The following is a 25,559-nucleotide window of genomic DNA, read 5'->3' on the forward strand; positions in this document are numbered from 1 at the left end:
TAACAAAGTTTCAATAGTGTCTTAATATGATAAAAAATGCAACAAAGTTGCAGTAGGTACCTCTTGTCTATACATTTAACGCCCTCCAGAATCAAGCTTCAACTTAACCTTTTCTTTCTTAGCTCACTAGTGTTTTGAATGATTGCATATACTTTGAGCTTTAATCATGGCTTTTTCTATACCGTCCTTTATGCCTGGAACGGACTTCTCTCTTCTAACTTCCCTTTTTGCCTTTTGAAATCTCTTACTTCCTTTCAGGATTCAGTTGAGGTACCAGCTTCTTCATGAAGTCTTCCTAGGATTAATCTCTCTCTCATGTTTTTCAAACACTTTGGACCTCTCCTATGTATTTATCATAAGATCATAGATTCAGAGCTAGAAGGCACCTCAGAGTCCAGCCAGTCGAATTTCTCATTTTATAAAGGTGGTTAAGTGACATGTATACAAGTCGTAAAACATCAGAGATGGGATTTAAACCCCAGGTCTTTTGATTCCAGAGTCGGTGCTTTTTCTGCCACGTCACAGTGCCTTCAAAGGGTGTTTTTTTTTCTTCTTTATATATCTTCCCTTTTTTTTTTCTGTTTTAGATTCAATTTCCTAAACATTTATTAAGCGTATACTATGTTACAAGATGTGCTAGGGATACAGAAAAGAAAAACTCCCATCTCTCAAGGAATGGGCCTTCTACTTTTTTATAACATGTACTCAGAAAAGTGGTCAGTGAAGGCGTGAGAGAAAATTGAAAACTTTGAGGCAAGAGCAAGATTTAAGCTTTTGGGATAAGAATTCACTATTTGGTAAAAATTGTTGGGAAAACTGGAAAGCAGCTGACAGGTGATAGATATAGGCCAGTATCTTACACCATTTACTAAGATAAGGTCAGAATGACCTAGATATAAAGGGAGTTAACCCAAGTAAATTAGAAGAACATGGAACATATTACCTATCACACTTACGGACTGGAGAATTTATAAATAAACAAGAGATAGCATTGTGAGATAGAAAATAGATAATTTTGATTCCATTAAATTAAAAATGGTTTTGTACAAATAAAACCAATGTAGCCAAGATTAGAAGGAAAGCAGAAAGCTGAGGAAAAAATTTTATAGACAGTTTCTTGGATATAGGTCCCATCTCAAATATATAGAGAAATTTGTCAAATTGATAAGAATGTGAGTCATTCCCCAATTGATAAATGTTCAAAGGATATGAACCGGAGTTTTTTGATGAAGAAATCAAAACTATATGTAGTCATATGAAAAAAATGCTCCAAGTCATTATTGATTAGAGAAATGTAAATTAAGACTATTTTGAGATATCTCACACCTATCAAAATGGCTAAAATAATAGAAAGGGAAAATGACAAATGTTGACAGGGATTTGGAAAAATTAGGACACTCATATATTGTTGGTGGAACTGTGAACTCATCCAACCATCTTGGAGAGCAATGTGGAATTATACCTAAAACTTTGGCCCAGCAATATCACTATTACATCTGTTTCCCAAGGTGATCAGGGAAAAAGGAAAAGAACCTATATGTTCTAAAATATTTATAGTGTATCTCTCTTCGGTGGCAAAGAACTGGAAATTGATAGGCAGCCTGTAAGTTGGGGAATGGCTCAACAAATTGTGGTATATGATTATGATGGAATACTAATGTACTTTAAGAAATGATGAGCAAGTTGTTTTTAGAAAAACATGGAAAGACTTGCATGAAATAATAAAGCGTGAAATGAGGAGAACCAAGATAATGTTGTATACAGTAATAGCAATATTGTTTGAAGAATAATGGTGAACAACTAAGCTATTCTGAGTATTGTGCATATTCAAATCAACTACAAAGGACCTATGAAAGACGATGCTACCCACCTCCAAAGAAAGAACTGATAAATAGAAGTATGCATAGTATGGTTTTACACATGCATCCCCCCTACACACACACACACACACACACACACACACACACACACACATCTGTGTCAAATGGTGGTCTTATCTAATGTAGGGTGGGGAGGGAGGGAGGGATTCAGTTCAGAATTTAAAATGTAACAAAAATAAATAAAATTTAATTTAAAAAAATGTTTAAGTGGCTTACTTACAGTCTTACCACTAGGAAGTGTCAGAATGAGGTGTTGAAAGCAAGTCTGAAGACACATCAAGAGTAGTTTTTAAAATTCTTTAGCTATGTACAAGTAGATTAGACAAAATCTTCCTTACTCTGAGAAGTAGTTTTAAAAGTAGCCTAAAATATAACCAGTTAACTCATCTTCTGGGTTCCCTAATATGAGGAAGTCTTATGTTTGAAATTGGTGAGATTCTGCTTGTAGTCATGAGATATGCTATTATTTGTGCCACTAAAGGAAAGAGGGGTTTAGTAGGAAGATAGCTGGAATAGGAGTCAGACTCATTAACTTGGTGTATGACTATGTACAAATGACAGCTTTCAGAGTCTCGTTTCCGCATCTGTAAAAGGAAGTTAGACTAAAGTGTTTCTTATGGTTTCTTTCAGCTCTAAAAAACGAATCTCATCCTAAATCCATTCAGGAATTTTGTTATTTAGATTTCATTTACTAAGATGAAGTAGAAACTGAAGGACAATCATGGTAAAAGCATGGATTAAATCTGAAGAATGTGGTAAATGTAGTAAAGGATAAAATCTTACAGACCAGACCTCTCCTGCTTTACATATCCCTTTGCTATATGCAAAAAAGAGACTTCTTCCTATGAGGCATAATGCTCCTGCATTTCTTTGTATTTTGTATAATATTTGTATAATAATCTTATTACTCATTAGCCTGTGAATTTTTGGAAGAGAGGTAGAATAACAAGAGAGTGAGAAGGCAGTTGCAAAAGATTTATTGACTAGAATTAATTCCTGCTGTTAAGACAGTGAGGAACAAAGTTTACCGAGTTTCCAGAGTTCATCTTTAGGATTTACAGGTGGATGAGAATGCTTTTATAAAATATTGGTGCTGAAGTGAGGTCTACGATAATGGATAGATGATAATGGATAGATGAAGATTCTTCCTTATTTATTGATAGAAAAATTTGGGATCCTGCTGATTTATAAGAATGGGTCTGCAGTGGTCTGGGTCTCATCCGATCACGAACCATATGCACTTAGTGCATGTAAGGGAATTGATTGGGACCTTTTTATGACTAAGGGCTTAGTGATGAGAGGTAGAAAAGAAACTGTGCAGTGACAGTTTCCATTTCAGAAAGTTACTGGACTAAACTATCCTTGGGGAGTCTATTTGGCTCCTCAGAGCTGTGTCCTGAGAGAGCTACTTAGTACTTAAGAAGTAACATTGAGATTGGCTCCCAAAACTTGAGGAACATGTGACTTGAATTACAAGTCATTTGCAGATTTTTCTTTGTTCAATTTTTGTGTTTTTGTAGTCATGCTATTTTCTGATTTTAGAAAAACAAAATCAAAACAACCTCTGGATAGCTTTCCCCTTTGTCAAATATCTACTTGTATTAGACCCTCACTGCTTCCCCCCACCCAACCTCCCAGTGTGTGGCTCAGAACCTTAGGGCCAAAAGAGATCTTGGAGTGAACTTAGACAGAATTTTTCCTTTTACAGATGATGAAACCGGGACCCAGAAATTTTAATTGCCCTGCCTAAGACCAGGTAGCTATTAAATTCTGGGATTATATGAGTCCTGTGCTTCACACTGCCTGTCTACTTTTAAAAGGCTTTGGAACGAATACCGAATTTGGAATGAAAGATCCTGAGTTCAAATTCTACTCTTCCACTCTGGCCTGGTGCAAGTCATTTTGCCTTCCTGGATCTTAGTCTGCATTTTATCCCCATGTTGCCCAGGAAACAAGGCATAGTGGGGAGACCACTGGACTTGGAGTAAGAGGACTGGAGTTTGAATTTTGCCTCAGGCTCCTAATGCTGGGGAATCCTGATCAAGTCATGTAATGTCTCTCAGCTTCGGCTTTCTGGCTGCAGGGAAGGGAGGGAAATATGCCATTCCATTGCACTGACATTCTGTCTTGCACTGATCACCTCCTTCCCTTGCTTCTTCATGCCAGTTCTTTTCCTGCCTGCAGGGTAATGAGAAAAGTATCATTCTCCTCCATCAATCTATCTCTTAGCTCAGCCTGGCTTGTTTTGCCTGACTGGAAGGAGAGAAATGTCATCCTACTGTTCTCCTTTCCCTGGTCTCCCAGCCTGGTTTGCCTGTGGGAGGTGACAAATGCTATTTTATCACCTCTTCTATTAGTCCCTTCCTTGAGCTGCCTAATGCCCTGAGAGGGTGCCACCCTGAGACCAAATCCCTAGGGGTGTTGATAACTTAACTGAACTCATCCCTAAATGATTAACAGACTCCCACCTTCAAGTGTCATACCATATTCATCCCAGTGATTATGAACACACACAGATACAACCCCCCCATCCCTCTCCCTCACATGACATTTCTCCATCCCCCACTTCTTCCTCCTTTATTCCCATCCTTATCAACCCAGTTCTACTTTGCAGTACCTCTCTCATCCATTCTTTACTCTTAAGCTACCCACCTCTTCTACTCTGCTCTTTGGAATTCCTGCTCCATAGGTAACAAACCTGCTTTCTGTCTTCAATCTTTTCCTTTTCCACTCCTTCCAACTTCTGACTCCCACTGAGACCTGTCTCCCTCCTGATGACACAACCTCCCTTTTCAGTACTGGTTGTACTTTCACTTAGTCCCCTTGATTCACTGGTCAAGGCAGGGGAATTGGAGTATTCTTTGCTCTCCATTGCCACTTCCAAGCTTTCTTTCTACCATGATCACTCAGTAACGTCTTATCCTTTAAGGTTCATTCATTCCATATCTACTACTAACTCAAATTCTGGTGGCTCTTTTTTTTTCCTTTTTCCTCAGGGAGTTCAGTGCTTGGCTTATAGTCTTTCTCTCTTCCCCAACTCTTGCCATCATATTAAGTCTTTCTCTCTTCCCCAACTTCTCTCCTCATATTGTCTTTCTCTCTTCCCCAACTCCTGCCCTCATATTATCTTTCTCTCTTCTCCAACTTTTGCCCTCATTTTAAGAGTCTTTAGTATACATATCAATATTCCCTTAAACATCCTAAGCTACCAGTTTCTCAACTTACTCATTTCCCATGATTTATTCCTTCACCTCAACCTTAGCTATACACCTTTGATCTTATCACCTATGAATGCACCACTTCTATGTTCTTGAACTTCACAATTAGATTGTCTTATCACAATCTGTTGTCCTTTTGTCTCACCTTCCTTGCAGCACCAGACTGTTCTTTGTCCTCCATGACCTCCAATTCTTCAACCTCTCAGTTCTTTTTTACTTTTTCACCCCTGCATTAACTATATTCTCCTCTGTTCCTCATATTGACCTTTTAGTCAACCAGTTCAACTCTAAATCATCCTCTTCTTTCAAGTTCTTTGCCCCTTATCCTAACGTTATCTTGCTCTGCCAGTCTTCAGCCTTGGATTACTCCCAACATCTGCTGCCTTTGCTCCTATTCATATGCTACTGAATGAAACTAGAGAAAATCATGAAACTGCTGATTGGGTCTGCTACAAATTTGTTACATGGTCTCAACTGGGCTTTCGGTACCAAGGTAATTCTTTACACCTCTTTAATGGACTCACTCTCTCACTCACCCTGGCAGTTTTTCGACTCTTTTCATCTTACCTCAAACTTCGCATGACTCTTACTTGCTTCACCTTCTCTGCTGAGAACTTTGTCTCTTATTTCACTGAAAGAATTGAGGCCATTCACTGAGAGCTACCTTTTCCCCCCTCTACCTCATCTCACATCCCTAAGATGCCTTCTGCTATTATCTCCTTCACTCCTGTCTCACCTGAAAAGGTGGCTCTTCTCCTTCCCGGCTCAAAATCCTTGTGTGCACAAGTGAACCTGTTCCATCCTGTCTTCTCCAGGAGATCATCCCCTTTATTATCCCCACTCTTTTCACTAATAATATGAATCTTTCCCTATCTGCTGGCTGCTTCCCCACTGCTTGTAAACATGCCCATTACTCTCCAGTTCTCAAAAACCCCTAACTTGATCCATCCATCACTACTAGCTATCAGCCTATATGTTGTTGTTCAGTCATTTTCAATCATGTCCGAGTCTTCATGACCTTGTTGGGGGTTTTCTTGGCAAAAGTATTGGATTGGTTTGCCATTTCCTTCTCCAGTTCATTTTACAGATGAGAAAACTAAGGCAAACAGGATTAAATGATTTACCCAGGGTCACACACCTACTAAGTGTCTGAGGCTGGAATTGAATTCAGGCAGGGCTTCCTGACTGCAGGCCCAGTACTCTGTCCACTGTGCCACCTCACTGCCCTCATTAACCTATATCTCTCTCTCTCTCTCCTTTTGTGACTAAATTCCTTGAGAAGACTATCTATAATAGTTGCTTGCACTTTCTCCTCTTTCACTCCTTAGCTCTCTACAATCTGTCTAATCTGTCAACTAAACCTGTTCTCTCCATAGTGACCTTTTAATTGCCAAATCTTAATTACCAAATGGCCTTTTCTCAATCCCTAGCCTTCTTGACCCTACTCATTTAGTTCTACCTGTCCTTCTTGTCTCCTTTGCTGGATCTTAATCCAGGTTACTCTTCCTAACAGTGGGTGTCCCCAGGGTTCTGTCCTGGCCTCTCTTCTTTTGATTTCACTTGGCGATCTCATCAGCTCCCAAGGATTCAGTTGTCATCTCTTTCTTGGTGATGATTCTCAAATCTTCTTATCCAACTTTCACACTCTTTTCTAACCTTCTGACTTGCATCTTCCTATTAGACATCTTGAATTAGATACCCCATTGACATCTTAAACTCCACTCATTATCTTTCCCCCCAAAAATCCTCCCTTCTGCATAACTTCCCTGTTACTGTCAAGACTACTGCCATCCTCCCAGTCACCCAGGCTCACAACCTAGTTGTTATCCAGGACTCCTCAGTCTCTCACTGCCATATCCAGTCTGTTGCCAAAGCCTGTTGATTTTACCTTTCTAACATCACTCAGATACACCTTCTTCACTCCTGATATTGCCACTACCCTGCTGTAAGCACCCCTTCTCACTGGGTCCAGTGCCTGCTGGTTGGTATACCTGCCTCAAGTCTTACCTCAATTTAGTCCATCCTTCACTCAGCTGTCAAATTGATTTTCCTGAAGTGCAGGTCCAACCATGTCACACAGCTACCCTCTTTTGCTCTCCATTTAACAAACTCCAATGGCTCTCTGTGGCTGTCAGAATCAAATATAAAATCTTTTTTTGGATTTCATAGCCCTTCATTACTTGGCCTGTCCCAACTTTCCAGTCTTCTTACACCTATTCTTCATCACATACTGTATTCTCTAATCCAGTGACACTGGCCTCCTTGCTGTCTTTTTTTTTTTTTTAACAAGATAATCTATTCCCCAACTCCGAGCATTTTCACTGGAATACCTCCATGTCTGTAATTCTCTCTGCTTTTGGCTTCTCTGACTTGCAGCTAAATAGAATCTCACCTTTTACAGGAAGCCTTTTCTGATCTCTTGTATTTCTAGTGCTTTAGTTTCTTCTCTCCAATTTATCCTGTTAACTAGCTTATTAGTACAGTTATTTGCTTGTTATCTCCCCTGTTAAATTGTAGGCTTCTTCAGGATAGGGATTGGCCTTTGTTTTTCTTTGTATCCCCAGTGCTTACCTCAGTCGTGGCATACGGTATGTGCTTAATAAATGTTGACTGAAAATAAGATAATAGCTCCTATCTTAAAGGGATATTTTAAGGATCAAATGAGATAATATATATAAAGTGAATTGCAAATGTTAATGCGCTATATAAATCTAAGTTTTTTTTTATTTCTTAAGTGAGGGGTTTGAATAGAAGACCTTTAAGGTCCCTATTATCCTGTGAATTGTTATAATTTGTTTTTAGCAGTTGTTTATTACCTTGAGTTCATCTTTGAATACTTTATGTATTTTATAGATTTGTCTCTTTAATTGGACAAGACTGTGGTTTAAGGATCATTCAGCGTGGTACAGTGAAAAGAACATGGGATTTAAAGTCAAGGGACATGAGTTTGAATACTAGCTTTACTAATTACATGACTATAAATGTTTAGGTCTCAATTTCTTCATCATTTTTGGCGAGGCAATTGGGGTTAAGTGACTTGCCCAGAGTCACACAGCTCGGGAATGTTATTTGTCTGAGACCATATTTGAACCCAGGTCCTCCTGACTCCAGGGTTGGTGCTCTATCCACTGCGCCACGTAGCTGCCCCCAAGATGGTTTTTAAAGTTCCTTCTAGCTCACCAACTACTTTGAATTAGCATAGGATAGGAATTAGGAGATAGCAAGTATTAAAACTAAGGAAGTGGCTTTGACATTTAATGACTGCATAACCAGGGATGGGGAACCTGCCGCCTCATGGCCACATGTGGCCCTCTAGGTCCTCAAAGGGGGCCTTTTGACTGAATTCAAACTTCACAGAACAAATTCCCTTAAACTGTAAAACTTGGGCTCTGTCAAAAGGCTGCACCCAGGGACCTAGAAGGCCGCATACGGCTTTTAGGTTACAGGTTCTCCACCCCTGGATAACCATTAGTAAATCAGTCTTTCTGAGCTTCAAGTCTCCTTGTGCAAGTGTTATCCCTATCTCACAGTGTTCTTGGGAGGAGAGTGCTTTGTAAACCTTGATGTACTACATAAATGTTTGTTGTTGTTATTATTATTAATTATTAGATTATCTGAGAAGGAAGAGAAAAGCAAGGACTTCAGGAGTCAGGAAGGACTTTGTGAAGAATATGGGATTTGACATAGGGCTTGAAGAATGGCTATTGTTTTTAGAAGTAGAGAAGAGTTGAGGGAGTGAAGGCTATGAAAATGTGAAACATCATGGGCAAAGATAGGAAGTCTGGAGTAAGCATGACTTGAGTATGTTTGGGAACCATGAAGAGACTAGTTTGTTTCCAGCTGAACTGTATGTGTGTTGGGAGACTAGGAGAAAATATAGAATCATATGGGACCAATTGTGAGAAGTCATTTTAGTCCAATTCGATGTTAGCTCCTTGAGGTTAGGGACTGTTTTCATTTTTGTCTTTGTATCTCAATGCTCCCAGTACCTTGAACATAGTAGGTGCTTAGTAAATGCTTGTTGAATTGAGTTTTTAAAAAGGGGAGGATGCAGAGCTGTGACTAAAAATGTCTTCATTCTGTCCTTTTCCCTTCATTCCCCTATTCTTAAGTCTCCTTCTTCAAAGTTTTATATTGCTGTTGAGCACATGACTTTGCTTTTAGTAACCCAGGTTTATAAACTTATAATCATCCTAAGATAGGCATTGTGGTATAGTGAAGTCACAGGAGCTGGGTTCAGGTCATGCCTCTAAAATACTAGTTGTGTGATCTTACACGAGTTACTTAACTTCTCAGTGCTGTAGGCAGTACTCTAAAATTGCACATTAAGACCAGTTGTGGATCTATGTTGTTGGAGAGAATTTCCTATCAAGAGTTTCCTACACTAGTGAAATTAAAGGTTGATTAAACAAACAAACCAGGAAATAGTTCTTGACTTTTTGGTATCCTTTACTCCTATCTTAAATCCAGTTATTTGCCAAGCCACGTAGATTTTACCTGGTATTATTAATATCTCACATTTCTCTCACTTTTTCCCACTCATTGCCATTACCCCTCATTTCACCTAGACTTCTATAATAGAGCAGCTTGGTGCACAAGGTTCTGGATTTTGTTTCAGAGGACTTAGGTTTGAATTCTGGCTCTACCACTTCCTAGGTATTTGACCTTGGATGTATCTAATTCCTAGGGCTCAGTTTCCTCATATGAAAATGATGGCATTGATTAGATGCCCTTTGAGGTCCTTTTTACTTTTAAATCTATGATCCTGTTGGCCTCTCTAGCCTTATTTGACATTATCTCCATTGGTGTATGCTATTCCAGCCAAATTGTATTACTGTCTGTTCCCTAAATTTGATATTCTACTTCCTAACTCTTTGTTAATTGCACAGGCTGTCTGTTCTCTTTGCCACTGAGGTATATCCTCATCTTTGCATTTCATGATCCTTGACTTGCTTCAAAGGCTCATCTCAGATGTGAAGCTTTTCCTTATCTTTAGCTTTGTAAGTCCACTGCCTTCAAAATACTTTATATTTATTTGCCTCTATATGTAACATCCTCAATAGAATATAAAATCCTTGAGGTTAAGATCTGTCTAATTTTTGTCTTTCTTTCCCATGACTACCCCAGTGTCCTTTGCATAATAGATACATATTAAGGTATTTCTTGACTTGATTCTTTTATAAATGCATTTAGGAAGAGTAAATAATTAGACTTGGAAAATACCCTTACAATGGCATTTAGTACCTTTAGGTTTTGTGAAATCTGGGAATGATTAATAGTACTTCCTTTTTCTTAATTGCCCTAGTGGACATAGCTAAAAAAGTTTTCTCTAAGGGTTGCCAAACCTTAGACTTTGAAAATAAATTGCGACTCATAGGCAAATAATGTATTCTATTTGCCATACCTTTTTCTTAAGTAGGTTGTTGCATTCTTGTGTATATAAAGTTTATTTTTAGTAGAGAAGTTTTTATATGCTAGTCTAAAACAACATTTGCAGTATTCAAAAATCCAATTTTAAACATTTTTTTAATGTGAGAAGAGTATAAAAAAAGTCAAGTAATGGTAAATATAAATATCATTTTTAGTGAAAGAGTCTTTATGAAATTATTCCTTTGGATAATATTTAAGCTACAGTCTAAGTTTAGGATTCTGTGCTGTGTCTAATTTAAAATGACTTATCATTTTAACAATTCTTTAATTTCCCTGTTTTTCTAAAGTCATTTAATTATCCAGTTATACATTAATAATATGATGGATAAGCCCATCACATGGGTTTAATATCCCTATGTGATATTCTGTCAAGTATTTAAATGCTTTCTAGTTGTCAGGACCTATGTTAGATCTTGTGTGGAGAGAGAGCCCTTACCAAAAAATGAGATAATCCTTATTCTCCATCACCTTATTTCTCTATTGGTGGGTGGGAATGGGGAAAGAAACATATATATATATTTATGCAAATGCAAAATATATGTAACTTTGAGGAAAAAGTGCCAATATCTTGGATGATGAGTAGGGGTGGGACTTAAGTCGAGTCTTGAAGGAGAACTTTGAAATCTCAGGAGATGGAGGTGAGGAGGATCCTGTGGGACAGCCTTTGCAAAGACATGAAGACAGAAAATGGAATGAATGCCGTGTACTGGGAAAAGCAAGTAGGCCAACTTGGCTGGAACATGGGATTGTAAAAACCATTTAGAATGATAGGTTGCAGTTAAATTGTGAAGGCCTTTAAATACCAGAGAAGCTTCTCCCTCCCCCACCAAAGTTAATAGGGAACCATTGAAACTCTTAAACTTTGAGCTGGGGAATGATAAATTGAATGAAACTACCCCTTGGCCCTATATTCAATTTAACATTTTAGGATGAGTTTTATCCATTAATAGGTACTTGGATTAGTTTATGGTGTTAGTACAAAGCATATAACTAGGGAATTTTTTTTTTGTCTATGCATATATGATACAGAGATTCTATATTTCTTTTTAGTGGGTGGAGGGAGGTGAGAGTGAGAAAAAATAATGTTTGATATTTTTTTAAATCCTAAAAATAAAGTTATCATAAAGGTGAGAAAAGGACACTTACACAGTATGTCCTTAGTGATCGCCAAATCAACAAATGTTAGAAATGTTAAATCATATTTTTACAGCTCACAGTTCCTATATTACATAGCAAGACCAAGTACTTCAGTTGAAAAATTTAAAAGGATCTGGAAAATGTATATGCAAGGAAATGTAGTGGATAGAATTGGGCAGATTACAAATCCTGCCTCTAGCAGTGGAACTCTGTGAAAGTCACTTAAATTTGGGATGCTGCAGAATAGGATTTATCTACCAAGTGAGTTATGATGTTTTAGTGAAATGAATTCTCACATCTAATTCCCCAGCTAATCTACAGATCCTTTATTTTTTATTTGTAAATTTAAAATACTTTCTGGCACACTCCTATAATTCCATCTGCCAGGGAGGTTGAGCCTCCTGGATCTCTTGAGCTCAGGAGTTATGGGCTTCAGTTAATCAGCTTCAGTATGCCAGTTGGCTGTCTTAGCCATTTTGTTCAGCATCAGTATGGTGAAACCCTGGGTTAGGGTTGATTGTACCAGGTTGTTTAAGGAGGGGCAACTTAGCCCTGCTCTGAAACACTTGTGCCCAGGTGTTATGGGGCTCTGAGTGGCCCCAATGCTTTCAGCCTGGGACAGATAGGAAAACTCTTTGCTTTAAAAAACAAAAAACAAGGGCAGCTAGATGTCACAGTGGATAGAGCACCAGCCTTGGAGTCAGAAGGACCCGAGTTCAAATCTGGCCTCAGACACTTGACAGTACCTGTGTGACCCTGGGCAAGTCACTTCACCCCATTGCCTCAAAAAAAAATATATGTATATGTGTATATATATATATAAATAACAATAAACAACACCTCCTCCCCTTCTGACACTGATAGTTAAAATACAAAAAATATTTGAACTGCTCTTTATACCAGGCTACCTTTTAGTCTAGCAAGTATTTAGAATTCTAAGAGGATCCTATTTGGAACTTTTACATTTTAGGTTTGAGCACTTTATTTCGTGAAAAGTAGTTTTTAACTTAATTTTAAACAAAAACATTGGGATTTGCACAGCACTTTTTAAGCACTTTTTGTTTTTTTCTTATATAGTTCATATGAGAGATCCTAATAATCAGCTTCACATAATTAAAAACTTGAAAATATCAGTAAGCAACATTGTCACCCAGCCACCTCTTCCTGGAGCCATTCGGAAGCATTTGAGTGATGTAGTGTCCATCAGCCAACCTGCAGAAGGATTAGTGGCTAATGTGATTACAGCTGGAGATTATGATCTCAACATCAGTGGTAAGTAACAAGATTTATTGTGTCATTTTTAAAAAGCACAAAACAACCTAAAACTAGTTCATTTAAAATATTCAATGGTTTAAAATTCTTTGTTAACTATGTCATTAAAGACATCAATTGATATTTGGAAAAATATTATCTTTCAGTACTAACTGAATATAAATAAAATATATTTTTTAGAACTGGCTTATCCAGATTTTTGGATCCAGTAGTTTTCTTATTAAGGGTAGTATTAAGTTAGCATCTATACTGGGGAGGAGGGGGCAGCAGCAGAAGAGCTGTTCTATTCAAAGCTTTGCCAATAACTTGCAAATGATATCTGGCAACTGATTATTGTTTAGAGTATATTTATTATCTATAAAATGAATTTCACTTTATTACCTGTAAAATGAGGGTGGTTGGATTAGAATACCTAAGGCCCCTTTCAAACTTTAAACGTCTGTGTTCAGTGTAATAATAGCTAACAGCTGTATAGGGTTTTAAGGTTTGCAAAGCACCTTACATAATCTCATTTACTTACAACTACCCTGTCAGGATTATTACCCTGCTGTTATTATCTGCAATTTACAGATGAGGTAACAGGATAAGAGAGGTTAAGTGATTTGCCTAGAGTCACATAGGATCTGAGGCAAAATTCAACTCAGGTCTTCCTAATTCAAGTTCATCGCTCTATTTACTCACTAAACTTCCTGCCTCCTTCTGCCCACATAGTTTCCACATATATGTGTTAGTGAATGAATACCAACCACTGTACTAAACCCTGGAAGACACATAGGGGAGCAATGACTAGAAAAGGGTATTTAGGTTTGGGTAGTTACTGGGAGGGTGAAGAAAACAATAGGGGAAGTCCAGAGGTTATGGTAGCGATGATTTGAATACAGTTCTAGGGGTGGGTGGAGTTGGGCATAACATGATTTCAGACTGCTGAGTGAAAAATATCCTGGATCAAGATGGAGCTTAAAGCCTAGTGACTGGCCTAGCTTACTCCAGAGCAGAGTTTCTAACGTGGGGAGCATTAGGCTGCAACTCTCCTGAGTGGGCTTTGAACCATGTTAATGGTTTCTTGGCCTCTATTTCTGTTTGAATTTGACACCACTGCTCTAGAGTATGGTCTCAGTTGGAGAATGGAACTCCAATATCAGGGAGAAAAATAGCCTGGAAAAAGATGAAGATGCATGATCCCAGTGAGTTAAAAGTTTTTATACACACACACACACACACACACACACACACGAGAAATACTAATTTTGCTTCATTTTCAAATTAAAGATATATTATTAAATAGAGAAGAAATGTTATAAAATATAAAAGCAAGGATCTGGTAGGAATTCTTTTTAAAAATGTTTGAATATGATTTGAGTAGTTAAAGAATTTAAAATTAGGTTGATAAATAAATTATTAATATGAGTAAAATAAATAAGTAGTATCTGTTAGTCTAAAAACATAAAGGCTTAACTAATTGTCCTTAATATTGGATGGATTTAAGAAGATGGAAAATACATCATGTGATTTGGGTATTTCAGCAACTTAATGGAAACATAATTTTTTTTTATACCACTGTAATTTGTAGTCCAGTCTTTGTAGCATGATTATGAAACAAATTATTTCTGTGGTCACACATTAAAGCTATGAATGTAAGGATTTCCTGTAAATATATAAGATTAGATATCTTAAATGTGGTGAAATATAGGAATATTTATCTGAGCAAAGACCAGTTTAAAAGTATTTGATAATATGTCAATAAGGTGATGTTGCTATAATTTATTTTTCCCTTTATTGGCTTTTGTAGGTGAAGAAAACACCTTGAAGTAGAATAAAATTAAACTTAAATTTTAATTTGATTCTCTAATCTTTTATTTTGTCTAGAGTGGTATTTTTTTAAAAATAGACTTTAAATTATGATTAATTGATAGAATGTCTTTAGGACTATATTATGTTATCTGTATCAATCTAATCATTTTAAAAAAATATGTAAAAGGTGAAGAGGCATTATTAAATTTTTTATTATTTAAATCTCTCACATTAAAGATGAGAAAATTGAAGTTTAGAGGGGTTAAATAATAGTACAGCGTATCCCAAGAATGTCAGTACAGTTTAAGATTACTAAAATTTAAGACAGCACTAAAAGTTTTGGGACACTTTGTGCCTTAGATTTGTATTTTTTTTTTCAAAGTGCTTTTATGTTATGACTTGCCAACATTAGCATACATAATTTCATGCCCATGATTAAAAAATATAGCTTTTAGTATTGCTAAATTATAAAGTTGAATTAAAACCTTCCAAACTTGAGAATCTTTTAGAATTTGCATTTCCATAATATTTACAATACAAATATAGTATTAAGGTGACTGAATTTATTAGAGTGACTGGAATCTAATTATGTTAAGTCTATTATCTAAAAGCTTTTAAATGCTAATAAGCTAGTTTATGAATTTCATTCCATATTTTATACCCAATTTTTTATGTACATTGGTTAACAGATATTTATTAAGTGCATACTAGTGTGCCAGGCACTGTTTGAAACTTATTTTAATTACAACTGACTTGTTTAAATCGATGAATTTTAATTTTAAGATGCTGCCAATGTATCTTCCATTTTCAGTTAGATGATGAGTTTTTGTGCATGTAGTTGTTTGTGGTTGTTTTGGGTTTTTTTTTTTTAGTGAAAAGTAGCTTCTTAAAAGTTAGATGTAGTTGATTAGCCTATAGTAGTTGTTTTGACCATTCCCTGAGGGAAATATATTTTTCATCTTCCCTAAATGCATAGGAATATTGTGATATATAGATGGCGAAGGGATACAACCATGGTGAGTTTAGGTAGATTGCCTGGTGGACAAACAATTACAGGCCGCACTCCCACTGGAAATATTCATTTACTTTGAAGGGAGATTCTGACATTTCCACATCCCTGCTGCAAACATTATGAGATATAGGAAGGGAAGCTTGATATTGGCTAATGCCTCCTTTGATGACTTGGCAAAATCTTCAAGATCTAGTGGCTCTAAGCAATTGAGTATTGGAGAGCTCTGGGCTAGAATACTGGATTTTAGTTCTTTCAGTCAATCTCAGTACTGTGATAGCATGTAGCTTTAAAGAATTGTTATTTTTAGACTGATAATAAAGTAAAATTTCTTTAGGATTGAACATTTTTTTTAAAGGAAAAAATTTCATTTTAAGGATAATGTATATATTCCAGTTTGTTGCCAGCTAGATGAGCTTATGTAGTGTTTTTAAAATGGCTAGTTTTAATAGAGATGGATTACAGTAAAATTTTTAGATCTTTCTAATTTTTAGAAAGTTGAAGCTGAGATGGAGACAGTAGCAAGTCTGGAAATTAGCAAAGTTGTATAATGGATAGTGTCATGTAAAGGATTTAGCAATTATGGGGATATAGGACATTTTGATATCTTATCCATGCACACTACAGAAGTAATCAGATTGGAATTGCTTTTGTTGGCTATGGTTTTTGTGTGAAGTCATATTTCTCAGCCTTGGGGTATAGGTATGCTTAACCTACAGGCCTAATGGGTCCTAACTTTAATATCTTCTTCACTTCTTGACCCTAAGTGTCTGCTGAGTGAAGTTTGGGGAGTGATAAAATGGCTGCTGACTGCTTTTGTTTGTGGAGAAATACTCTGGGGGAAAATGGTGGATTGTTCCAATATTGTCAGTATGGTGAAAGCAAGGACAATCTTTGAAAGCAGGGACATTTCATTAAAGTCTGAAGGAAATAGCTTTGGAGTTGAAGAATATCAGGGATTTGAAAAATAAATTACTTGAACTGAATTTTGGTAGATCAGATAAGCTACTTTAATGCTTTTTCTGATCTGAAAGGCACTTAAATGTTTAGTAATGGAGATAAGCAGATATCTGACTTTGATGTTAGGTTTTGTTTGTGGATATCTGAAGAATAAAAGTTTAATTTTTTTCAGAGTTTTTTTTTTATTTCAGCCTGACTGCCAACTTAAGAAGGCCTAACATTTTTTGTTCAATAGAAAAAAAATACATAGAAAAATAGTGATGCTTTTTTTTAAAATAAAGGTTTAAAACAAAAAAAAACCTTTTCAAGCTACTGGTGAAATAGTTATAGCCAATTCTGTTATAAAGAATTCTTTATAACAAAGCTGTTCATTCTTTTGAATGAATGAACAGGTTGATAACCTATGGAAGCAGTGTGTTGCTGAGCTAATTATAATTAATTCTGTGATCTAATTATAGCAAATAATCTGGTATAATTTTTTTTTTCTTTTATCCCTGACCTTGTAACAGTACTTTTCGCTAATGAGATAATTTGATATGGTGCTATTCATATACAGGAAGGGAAAGAATTTAAGCTGTAGCTGAGTACTTTATCCTGAAAACTTATCCAAACTCCCAGGCATTTCAACAAAACAATAAATAAAGATGTAAGAGCTAGTAAAAGGAAAGAGATAAGGTCTATATTGTAATATTCTGCCTTTCACTAGTATCACAGTACTTTTCACTGGTGATCTGATTTATTTCATTTTTGAATTCTGCAAACTATAGATCTTTATCTTTGTAGGAGAATTATCAGACACAAAGTAGTCTATGGAATTTGTTATGCATTTTTACCAGGACTAAATCATTTAATAATAATGCTGTGAATTAACAAGGCAAATTTCCGTTCTCTTCCACTGATGTTGTTGGACACACACATACCCTTCAGCCCCTTTGCCCTACCCACCCACTCATTAAAAGGAAATAATTGGTATCTGTTCATGTAAATTGGCTTAGTTTAACAATGCCATATTTTTTCTATCAGATCAATCAATTAAAGCTAGTGTTCCTTGGTACAGTAATTGGAAAGACACACTGATGGAACTGAAAGAATCCACGTTATATTCAGGTATTTCTTGTGGTGGATTTGAGTTTTCCATATCGCCCTTAGTCTTCTTGTTGGTGTACTCCATCAACTTTTGCTTATTCTGCTCTTCCATTTAACCATCTTCCTTACTTGATACACCTTTACAATATTTCCAAAAATATGTAGCATTGGTGATGGCTGTTGGCTTCTTTCCTTTTAACTTTTTTCTTTGGTCTTTAATTAGAACATTAATTTTATAAATTATAGACATTGCCCCTTAATAGAATAATTTGAACTTCACTTTATTCTGAATAGTAAATAGACAGAATGACCATGTTTTTGTTTCTAAATATATAATTTACTTTAAAAAACATTTTAAATGTCTTCCATGTTATTGATTACATTGCTGTAAATGTCACAATACTGTATTTAGAGTAAAAACATTTACTGATGATAAATAGTATTTTAGGGGAGGAATGTCTAATGTGGTTTATTAACTTGCTGTCATTTTCCTAAATGTAGGTCTTTCCAGGACAAAAAACCATGATTAACACTTCATCATTTTGAAAGCTTTCTTTAAAGTGTTGCCTATAGGAAACTACAGGATTAACTTCTTATTTGAAATTCTTAGATACTTGTTAGTCTATTGCTTTGTGTTAACCACATGTAGTTATAAAATTACTTGTAACTTTTAAATGAAATGTAACTTTTGGCAACAACTAAAGTTACACATTTTGTACTCTTTGCTGTTTTATTACTTCATTGTAGTGTACTGGTTAATGTGTATATAATGCTGAACACATATATACTTAATAGATAACTTGCTGGTTGATTAGAACAAGTTTTCTTTAACTTTTTGTATTGTGAACCTCTTAGGCAGTCAGGTGAAACCTATGGATTACTCAGAATAATGTTTTAAAATGCATAAAATACATAGAATTACAAAAGAAACAAATAATATTGAAATACAGTTATAAATTTTTTTTAAAGAGTTTACAGACCCCTGGTTAAGAAACCTTGATTTAGAAATTGATTTCATGTTGTTGGTTTTTTAAAAGTATATTTAATAATCAGGCAATTCTAGTTTTTGTAAAATTTAAGTAAAATTAAACCTATTGTTTTTTTATCACCTACATTTCCCAATATACCCCTCCATCCACTTCAGTCCCACTTTATATCCTACTTCAGTCAGCCTTTATAAGGAAGAATTTTTAAAATTAAGCAAAACTAACACATTGAGAATGTTTGACATTATCTGTAGTGTTGTACACCCAAACTTTCCCACCTCTGAAAAAAAAGAAAAAGAGAGAGAGAGATGCCTTTTCTTGGGAGGGGATCTCTCTCTCTCTCTGTCTCTGTCACAACTTTTATTGATAACTGTTTTGTGCATCACTTACATTTTTACAATGTGTCCCTACCCCTCCCAGAGAACCATCCTATACAACAAAAAAAAAAAGGTAGTTCAGCAAAACTAACCAACACAAGACTTGATATGTGCAGTGTTCCATGCCCATAATTATTCTCCTTCCTGTCTCTTCCCTCCCACTCCCCAAGAAAGCAGGAAGTTGATTTCTTATATCTCTTCTTTGGAATCGAGCTTTGTCATTACCATTTTATATCATTCACTTTCAAATATTCTGTTATTGTTCTGGTATAGTTATTGTGTATATTGTTTTGCAATTGTAGTTTGTTATACCCAGTGGAATTTTTTAGGTGATATAAGTAATAATAGTTCTTCACAGTTGTATAATATTTTAGTAGTTTACGGAGTGTTTTGTGTACAGCATCTCATTTGATTTCTTAACAGTATTTCCTTACTAGTATATATAGTTATACCCCAAAGCAGTATCAACTGTGATTCCAACATAAGGGGAATCATTTTATTTGGCAGGGAGCTTTAGAGATGCTGAAGTCCAACCTCCAGTCCCTCCACCTTCCCACCCCACCCCTACCTTTTAAACAGATGATGTTAAAGAGGTTGAAGGATTTGTTCAAAGATGCCTTTCAGGAAGATACTGGAGGCCTGGTTAACTTTAGGACATTTATTACGTCTTTTTATGTTTTACTGTTGAACTAGTGTTCTAAAGTTTTAGTACTAAAATGAGAAAGATAGGTTGGAGCCAGTTTGTAGAAATCCTTTAAAGTAAATTAAAAAAAAAAAGATCCTTGAATCACTGGAGTATTTTGCAATATGAGTAAAAATAGTGCTTAGTAGTAACTTAAATATTTTACTGTGGACTTTGGTTATAGATTTTCAGAAAAACAGAATTTCGTGGAAGATTTTTAGGCTATAGCCAAATCACAAGGTAGAAGGATTCACAAATCTTAGTGGAAACAATTTTCTTAATATCATTAGATATAAACTATATGGTTTCCATTTAGTTTACTTCTTGACCTTAGAAGTTTTTTCCTTGTCACACTCAGGATTAGTTAATGTTATTGGAAAAAAAAATGCCACATTAACTGCTGCTTAATTTTGGGGGGATTTATAATTGAAGGGAAGTAGTTTGCTTCCTGGTACAAATCCCTGCCATTTCTAATAAGGGAAATTATAATTCCTTTATACATTTAACTGTATTATTATTAGTAGGGATATAAAAGAATGTAGGTTTTTAATTTATGTTAGAATTTTAAAGCAAATATTAGTATTTGTAATGTTCTACATGACTCATGACTATTGTGTTCAAAGTTCCAAAATATAATTGTATGCATCTACCACATAATGTATTAGAAGCCTTTGGTGCTCAAAATACAGAGACTTTTTTAGACTGAAATTTAAGAAAATATTTAATTTTTCATTCATACTTTTTTGGTAATCAAATATATGGTCAATTTTGGTGCTTGAATTATATAGTCAATAAAGTAAGATATATTCTTTATATTAATGGCCTTTAACAAATATTTCTAGAAAATTTTTAGGTTAGCTGCAGTGGGACATACCTATCTAAATGAGGTTCAACAGTCTATATAGGACTAAGTAAAGAATTTGTACTCTCTTCCAGTTTTTCTTTAAGAACTGCCATTGTCCCATGGATCCTTGCTTGAGTTTCCAGTTCTCTTCCACCATAAATGTTTAGAATCTAATGAACTGAATTTAGGGACATATATTTTCAAGTATCTTATTTGTTCACTTTAGCCAGCATAGTTGATTATTTCTTTTCCCTTACTTTCTATGGTTACTATATGCCTGGAAATAAAATGAAGAAATTGAATGCAGTATATAATTTTGAGCTATATTGAAGGGGGAGAGGGAAGGAGAAGGAAAGATAATCAAAAGTAAAAGTAAATTAACTCTTGGCTTTCTTCTTTGGATATCCTTTGTGTTCAACCAGATTTTTTTATTGCCCTTTTTTTTTACTTCATTACTAGGGATACTAACTTTAAATGTGTACATATTATGAACATAGACTATAATTTTTTAGGCTTATGTGATATATATATGTTGGTTGAAGAGAAAATTACTGTGTCAGTAGTTACCAGCCTATCATCTACTTTGCTTTCTTTTATTATCTTTTGAAAATTAATTGCAGAATATCTAAGATGCTTTCTTTTCTGCTTTGTGGTAATAATGCTGTTGCTCAACTGTGTATAATTCTTTATAGTTTACCAAATATTTTCTCATCTGTTACTTCATATAAGTATCAAAACAGCTTCATGAAGTAGTAGTAGTAGTAGTGCAGATATCATTGCCATTTTACACTGAAGGTCAGAGAGAAAAGTAACTTGCTCGAAGTTATAGAATTTGTATATGGTAGAATTTAAGTCTTCTCACTCCAAGGCCATTGTTTATTATTTTTATTAGCTAGTTTCCTGACAGAATAATGGGATTTATGTACACAAAAGACAAATTAGGGGAATTTTATCCTAATTTTAGTAGAGTTGGTTAAATTACTCCTTATTTCTTTTTAAAAATATATTTTTATTGATATCTTATGTGTCGTAGATGTACCACTGTATTCTGTCCACCCCTCTGCAAGAAAGCCTGTTCTTTATTTCTTGTTAAGGTAGATTATTATTCAGCTAATTTGGAGCCCTTTCCAGTACCTCGCATAATATTTTTTAAGTTGTAAGGCAATATTCAGCATGTTGTCATTGAGAAAAGTTTGTTTGATCAATATATTGTTAGATAAGACCAGATTCAGTTCTAGTGAATGTTTTATGTTGTTTGTACAGAAAACCATGGCTTTTTTTGTGGTTATTAGAACAAATTCAAATAAAAAAAATAGTATAGTCAGTATGTAGTAGGCTTAATAATTGAGTTAGTTACTTTGATATTTTACGACTAGATACATATGCCCACAAGAGAAAATATATCTCCCACTAATATATGATCTATTCTAATTCATTTTGAGATACATTCACCTTTGATTCTATTCGATAGATGTTGTTTAATGAAATACTATAAGATTATTGTTAATAAAATAGTCTCATCTATAATTTAAAACCATGGTATGGTACTCTGTTTTAATTGTATAGTGCTTTTTTGTCTTATAGCTAAAAGTAGTGGTCTCTTATGTGGACTTGTGACAGGCAAGTTGAAAGAAATGTGGGTTTGTATGAGTTTCAGACAACTTAACTCCAGTTTTAATTTCTTAAAGCATGCTTTTTTCTTTTAAGAAATATTTTTGGGAGGTGGGGGAAACAACTATTGTCACATTATTTTCTGAAGTTTGAATTTGCATGTTCTAATTATGCCTTCTACATTTATTAATTTTAATTGTAAATATTTCCTTATGAAGAATTTTACCTTTGTAAATATTTTTTCAATTTCAGCTACTACTCCATGGTTTGAATCTTACCGAGAAAGTTTTCTTCAGTCCATGCCAGCATCAGATCATGAATTTCTAAACCACTATTTGGCATGTATCCTTTAAACTTAAAGATAGGTGTTATTAGTTTTGAAAGCATTTTTATGCAGGAAAAATTATGGAAATTGTATGGAAATCTTCTTTAATGATTGTCTCAAGGGCTAATCTATCATTGTTACCCTTTGTCTAGGTAGCTCTTTAGCAAAAAGAAAACCAAAAGCATCTATTAAATGCTAGCTATATGCTAAGCACTGTGCTAAGTACTGGGGATACAGAGAAAGGCAAAAACCAGTCCATGTTTTGGAGGAGCCCATAGTCTAATGGGGGAGACAACATGCAAACAACCATATATAAACAAGATGTAGACAGGATAAATTGGAGGTAATCTTAAGGGGGAAGGTACTACTAGCATTAAGGAAGTGGGAGGGTGCAACAGAAAAGTAAAAACAGTCCCAGTCCTCAAGGAGCTTGCATTCTAAAGGGGGAGATAACATGTAAATAGCAGATGTGTGTAATATATATACAGAATATATGGAAAGTTATCTCAGAGGGAAAGGCATTATCAGCTAGGAAGACCAAGAAAGGCCTCTTGCAGATGGAATTTGTGACTTAAAGGAAACCATAGAAACTGAGGTGAGGAGAGAAAGTGTACTAGGCACAGGAATAGCCAATGCAAAGGCACAGAGACAGGAGAAGGGAGTGCCTTGTGCAAGCATAGCAAATAGACTATAATAATTATGTGGTAGAGTGTGGGGAGGAGAAGAGTAAAGAAGTAAAGACTAGAGAGGTACAGAGGGACCAGGTTTTGAAGAGCTTTAAATGCCAAACAGAGGAATTTATCATTGATCCTACAGGGAACCATTAGAGTTTATTGAGTAGGGGAGTTATATGGTCAGATTTTTGCTTTAGGGAAATAATTTTGATAGTTGAGTAAAAGATTGGCAAGGAGAACAATTAGAAGGCTCTGCAATAGTCCAGGTGAGATGTATTGAGGGTCTTACGTGGCTTAGTGGCTTTATGAGAAAAGAGGATGTATATGAAAGATGGATATAAGAACAGAGAGAAAAGAAAAGATTTGGCAGTGGATTTATTTATGTGAGGTGAGGAAGTTGAGGGTGGCAGAAAGATTAGGAGACTGGGTGACTATGATGATGATGGTACCCTTGACTGAAATAGCGAGGTTAAGAGGGAAGTATTTGGCGGGGGGGATGACAAGTTCATTTTTTTTTAATATGTTGATTTTAAGATACCTATGGGACATTCAGTTTGAGATCTCCAAAAAGCAGTTGGTAATGTAGGGCTGTAACTAAGGAGCAAGACTAGTTCTCAGTATAGATCTAGGAATCATCTATATAGAAATGATAATTGAATAAACCCATAGGAGATGATGAGATTACCAAGGGACAGATATTATAGAGGAGGAAAAAAGAAATGAGCCCAGGAAAGTCTTGGGGAACATTCAAATTTAATGGGCATGACTTGGATAAAGGCCTCGCAAAGAAGATTGAGAAAGCAGTGTTTGAAAACCTAGAGAGGAGATGGTGATCGATAGTGTCATGGGCTGAAGAGAGGTCGAGAAAGGTAAGGATGGAGAAAAGACCATTAGATTTGGTAATTAAGAGATCTTTGGCAATTATGGAGAGAGCAGTTTCATTTGAATGATGAAGTTGAAGTCAAATTTCAGACAGTTTAGAAAAGAATAAGAAGAAAGGTGGAAGCACCTACTGTAGATGGCCTTCTTAAAGAGTTTAGCTGAGAAGTAGAACAGAGATACAGTATAACAGGTAGTGGGGATAATTGGATCAAGTGAAGATCCTTTAAAAATGGAGGAAACATAAGCATGTTTGTAGGCAGCAAGGAAGGAGCCAATTCAGTGTCTCTAGTGGAGAGATTAAAGGTAAGAGAGAGAATGAGAATGATAGAGGCAATTTGCTGGAAAAGACAAGAGGGGATGGGATGAAGAGTGCAAGGCAAAAGGCTACCACTTCATGTGATATGGGTGCAGAGGGAAATAATTAGAAAAGATGTTTGAGTGACATGAGATGAGGCAGAGGGGAGAAGAGGGAACTCTTGGCAAATGGGTCTCATTTTTCAGTGAAGTATGTGGTAAGGTCCTCAGACTAGTGAGAATGTCATAGAAGCTTAAGGAGAGACACAAAGGTTGAAAATAGCTACTGTGGAAAGTGGGATAATGAATTGGTTAGGGAGGACTTTGAGAATCAAAAGAGTTCAGGAAAAAGTTGTCCATTCACCTTCCCTTCAGAAGATATGGTTTTCAAAAAGAGAAAACCTAAACTCATAATAGTAATTGTGATCTTGTTTTCTTATGATACTAATGCTTTAAAAATTAGAAATCCAAGAGAAATTATCCATAGAATTAATTAGCCTCATGTTCTATTACAGGGGTGGGGAACCTGCAGCCTTGAGACCACATGTGGCCTTTTAGGTCCTTGAGTTTGGCCTTTTAAAAAAAAATTATTTATTTCTAGTGTTTAGCATTCATGTTCATAAGCTTTTGAGTTTTCAGTTTTCCCCTCTCCCCAAGAAGGCATGCAAATTGATATAGGCTCTACATATACACTCATATTAAACATATGAACAGGCAGTTTTCAGAGCAAGAAATTAAAGTTATCTATAGTCATGTGAAAAAATTCTCTACATCACTATTGATAAGAGAAATGCAAATCAAAACGACTCTGAGGTACCATATCACATCTATCAGGTTGGCTAACATGACAGAACAGGAAAATGATAAGTGTTGGAGAAGATGTGGGAAAATTGGAACACTAATGCATTATTGGTGGAGTTGTGAACTGATCTAACCATTCTGGAGAGCAATTTGAAGCTATCCCAAAGGGCTATAAAACTATGCATACCCTTTGATCCAGCAATAGCACTTCTAGGTCTGTATCCCAAAGAGATCATAAAAATGGGAAAAGGAACCACATGTACAAAAATATTTATAGTAGCTCTTTTTGTGGTGGCCAAG

At 35.6% G+C, this 25,559-nt stretch overlaps 1 protein-coding gene across 4 annotated transcripts in view; it reads left to right on the plus strand.

The window, feature by feature from the left end:
* The window catches only part of LOC114031804 (trafficking protein particle complex subunit 8), a 135,806-nt gene that overhangs the window by 9,158 nt on the left and 101,089 nt on the right, over positions 1-25,559 (plus strand). For 2 of the 4 annotated variants that reach the window (XM_027846944.1, XM_027846946.1), the window contains exons 2-3: positions 12,743-12,937; positions 22,536-22,625. In XM_027846944.1, coding sequence (XP_027702745.1) covers positions 12,743-12,937; positions 22,536-22,625 — 285 coding nt within the window. Of the gene's footprint in view, positions 1-3,588; positions 3,637-12,742; positions 12,938-17,720; positions 17,805-22,535; positions 22,626-25,559 lie in introns of all 4 variants that reach the window. The other 2 variants (XM_027846945.1, XM_027846943.1) reach the window with 2 other exon arrangements.

This window comes from Vombatus ursinus, unplaced genomic scaffold (genome assembly GCF_900497805.2).
Source record: "Vombatus ursinus unplaced genomic scaffold, bare-nosed wombat genome assembly UNPS02015255.1, whole genome shotgun sequence".
NCBI lineage: Eukaryota > Metazoa > Chordata > Mammalia > Diprotodontia > Vombatidae > Vombatus > Vombatus ursinus.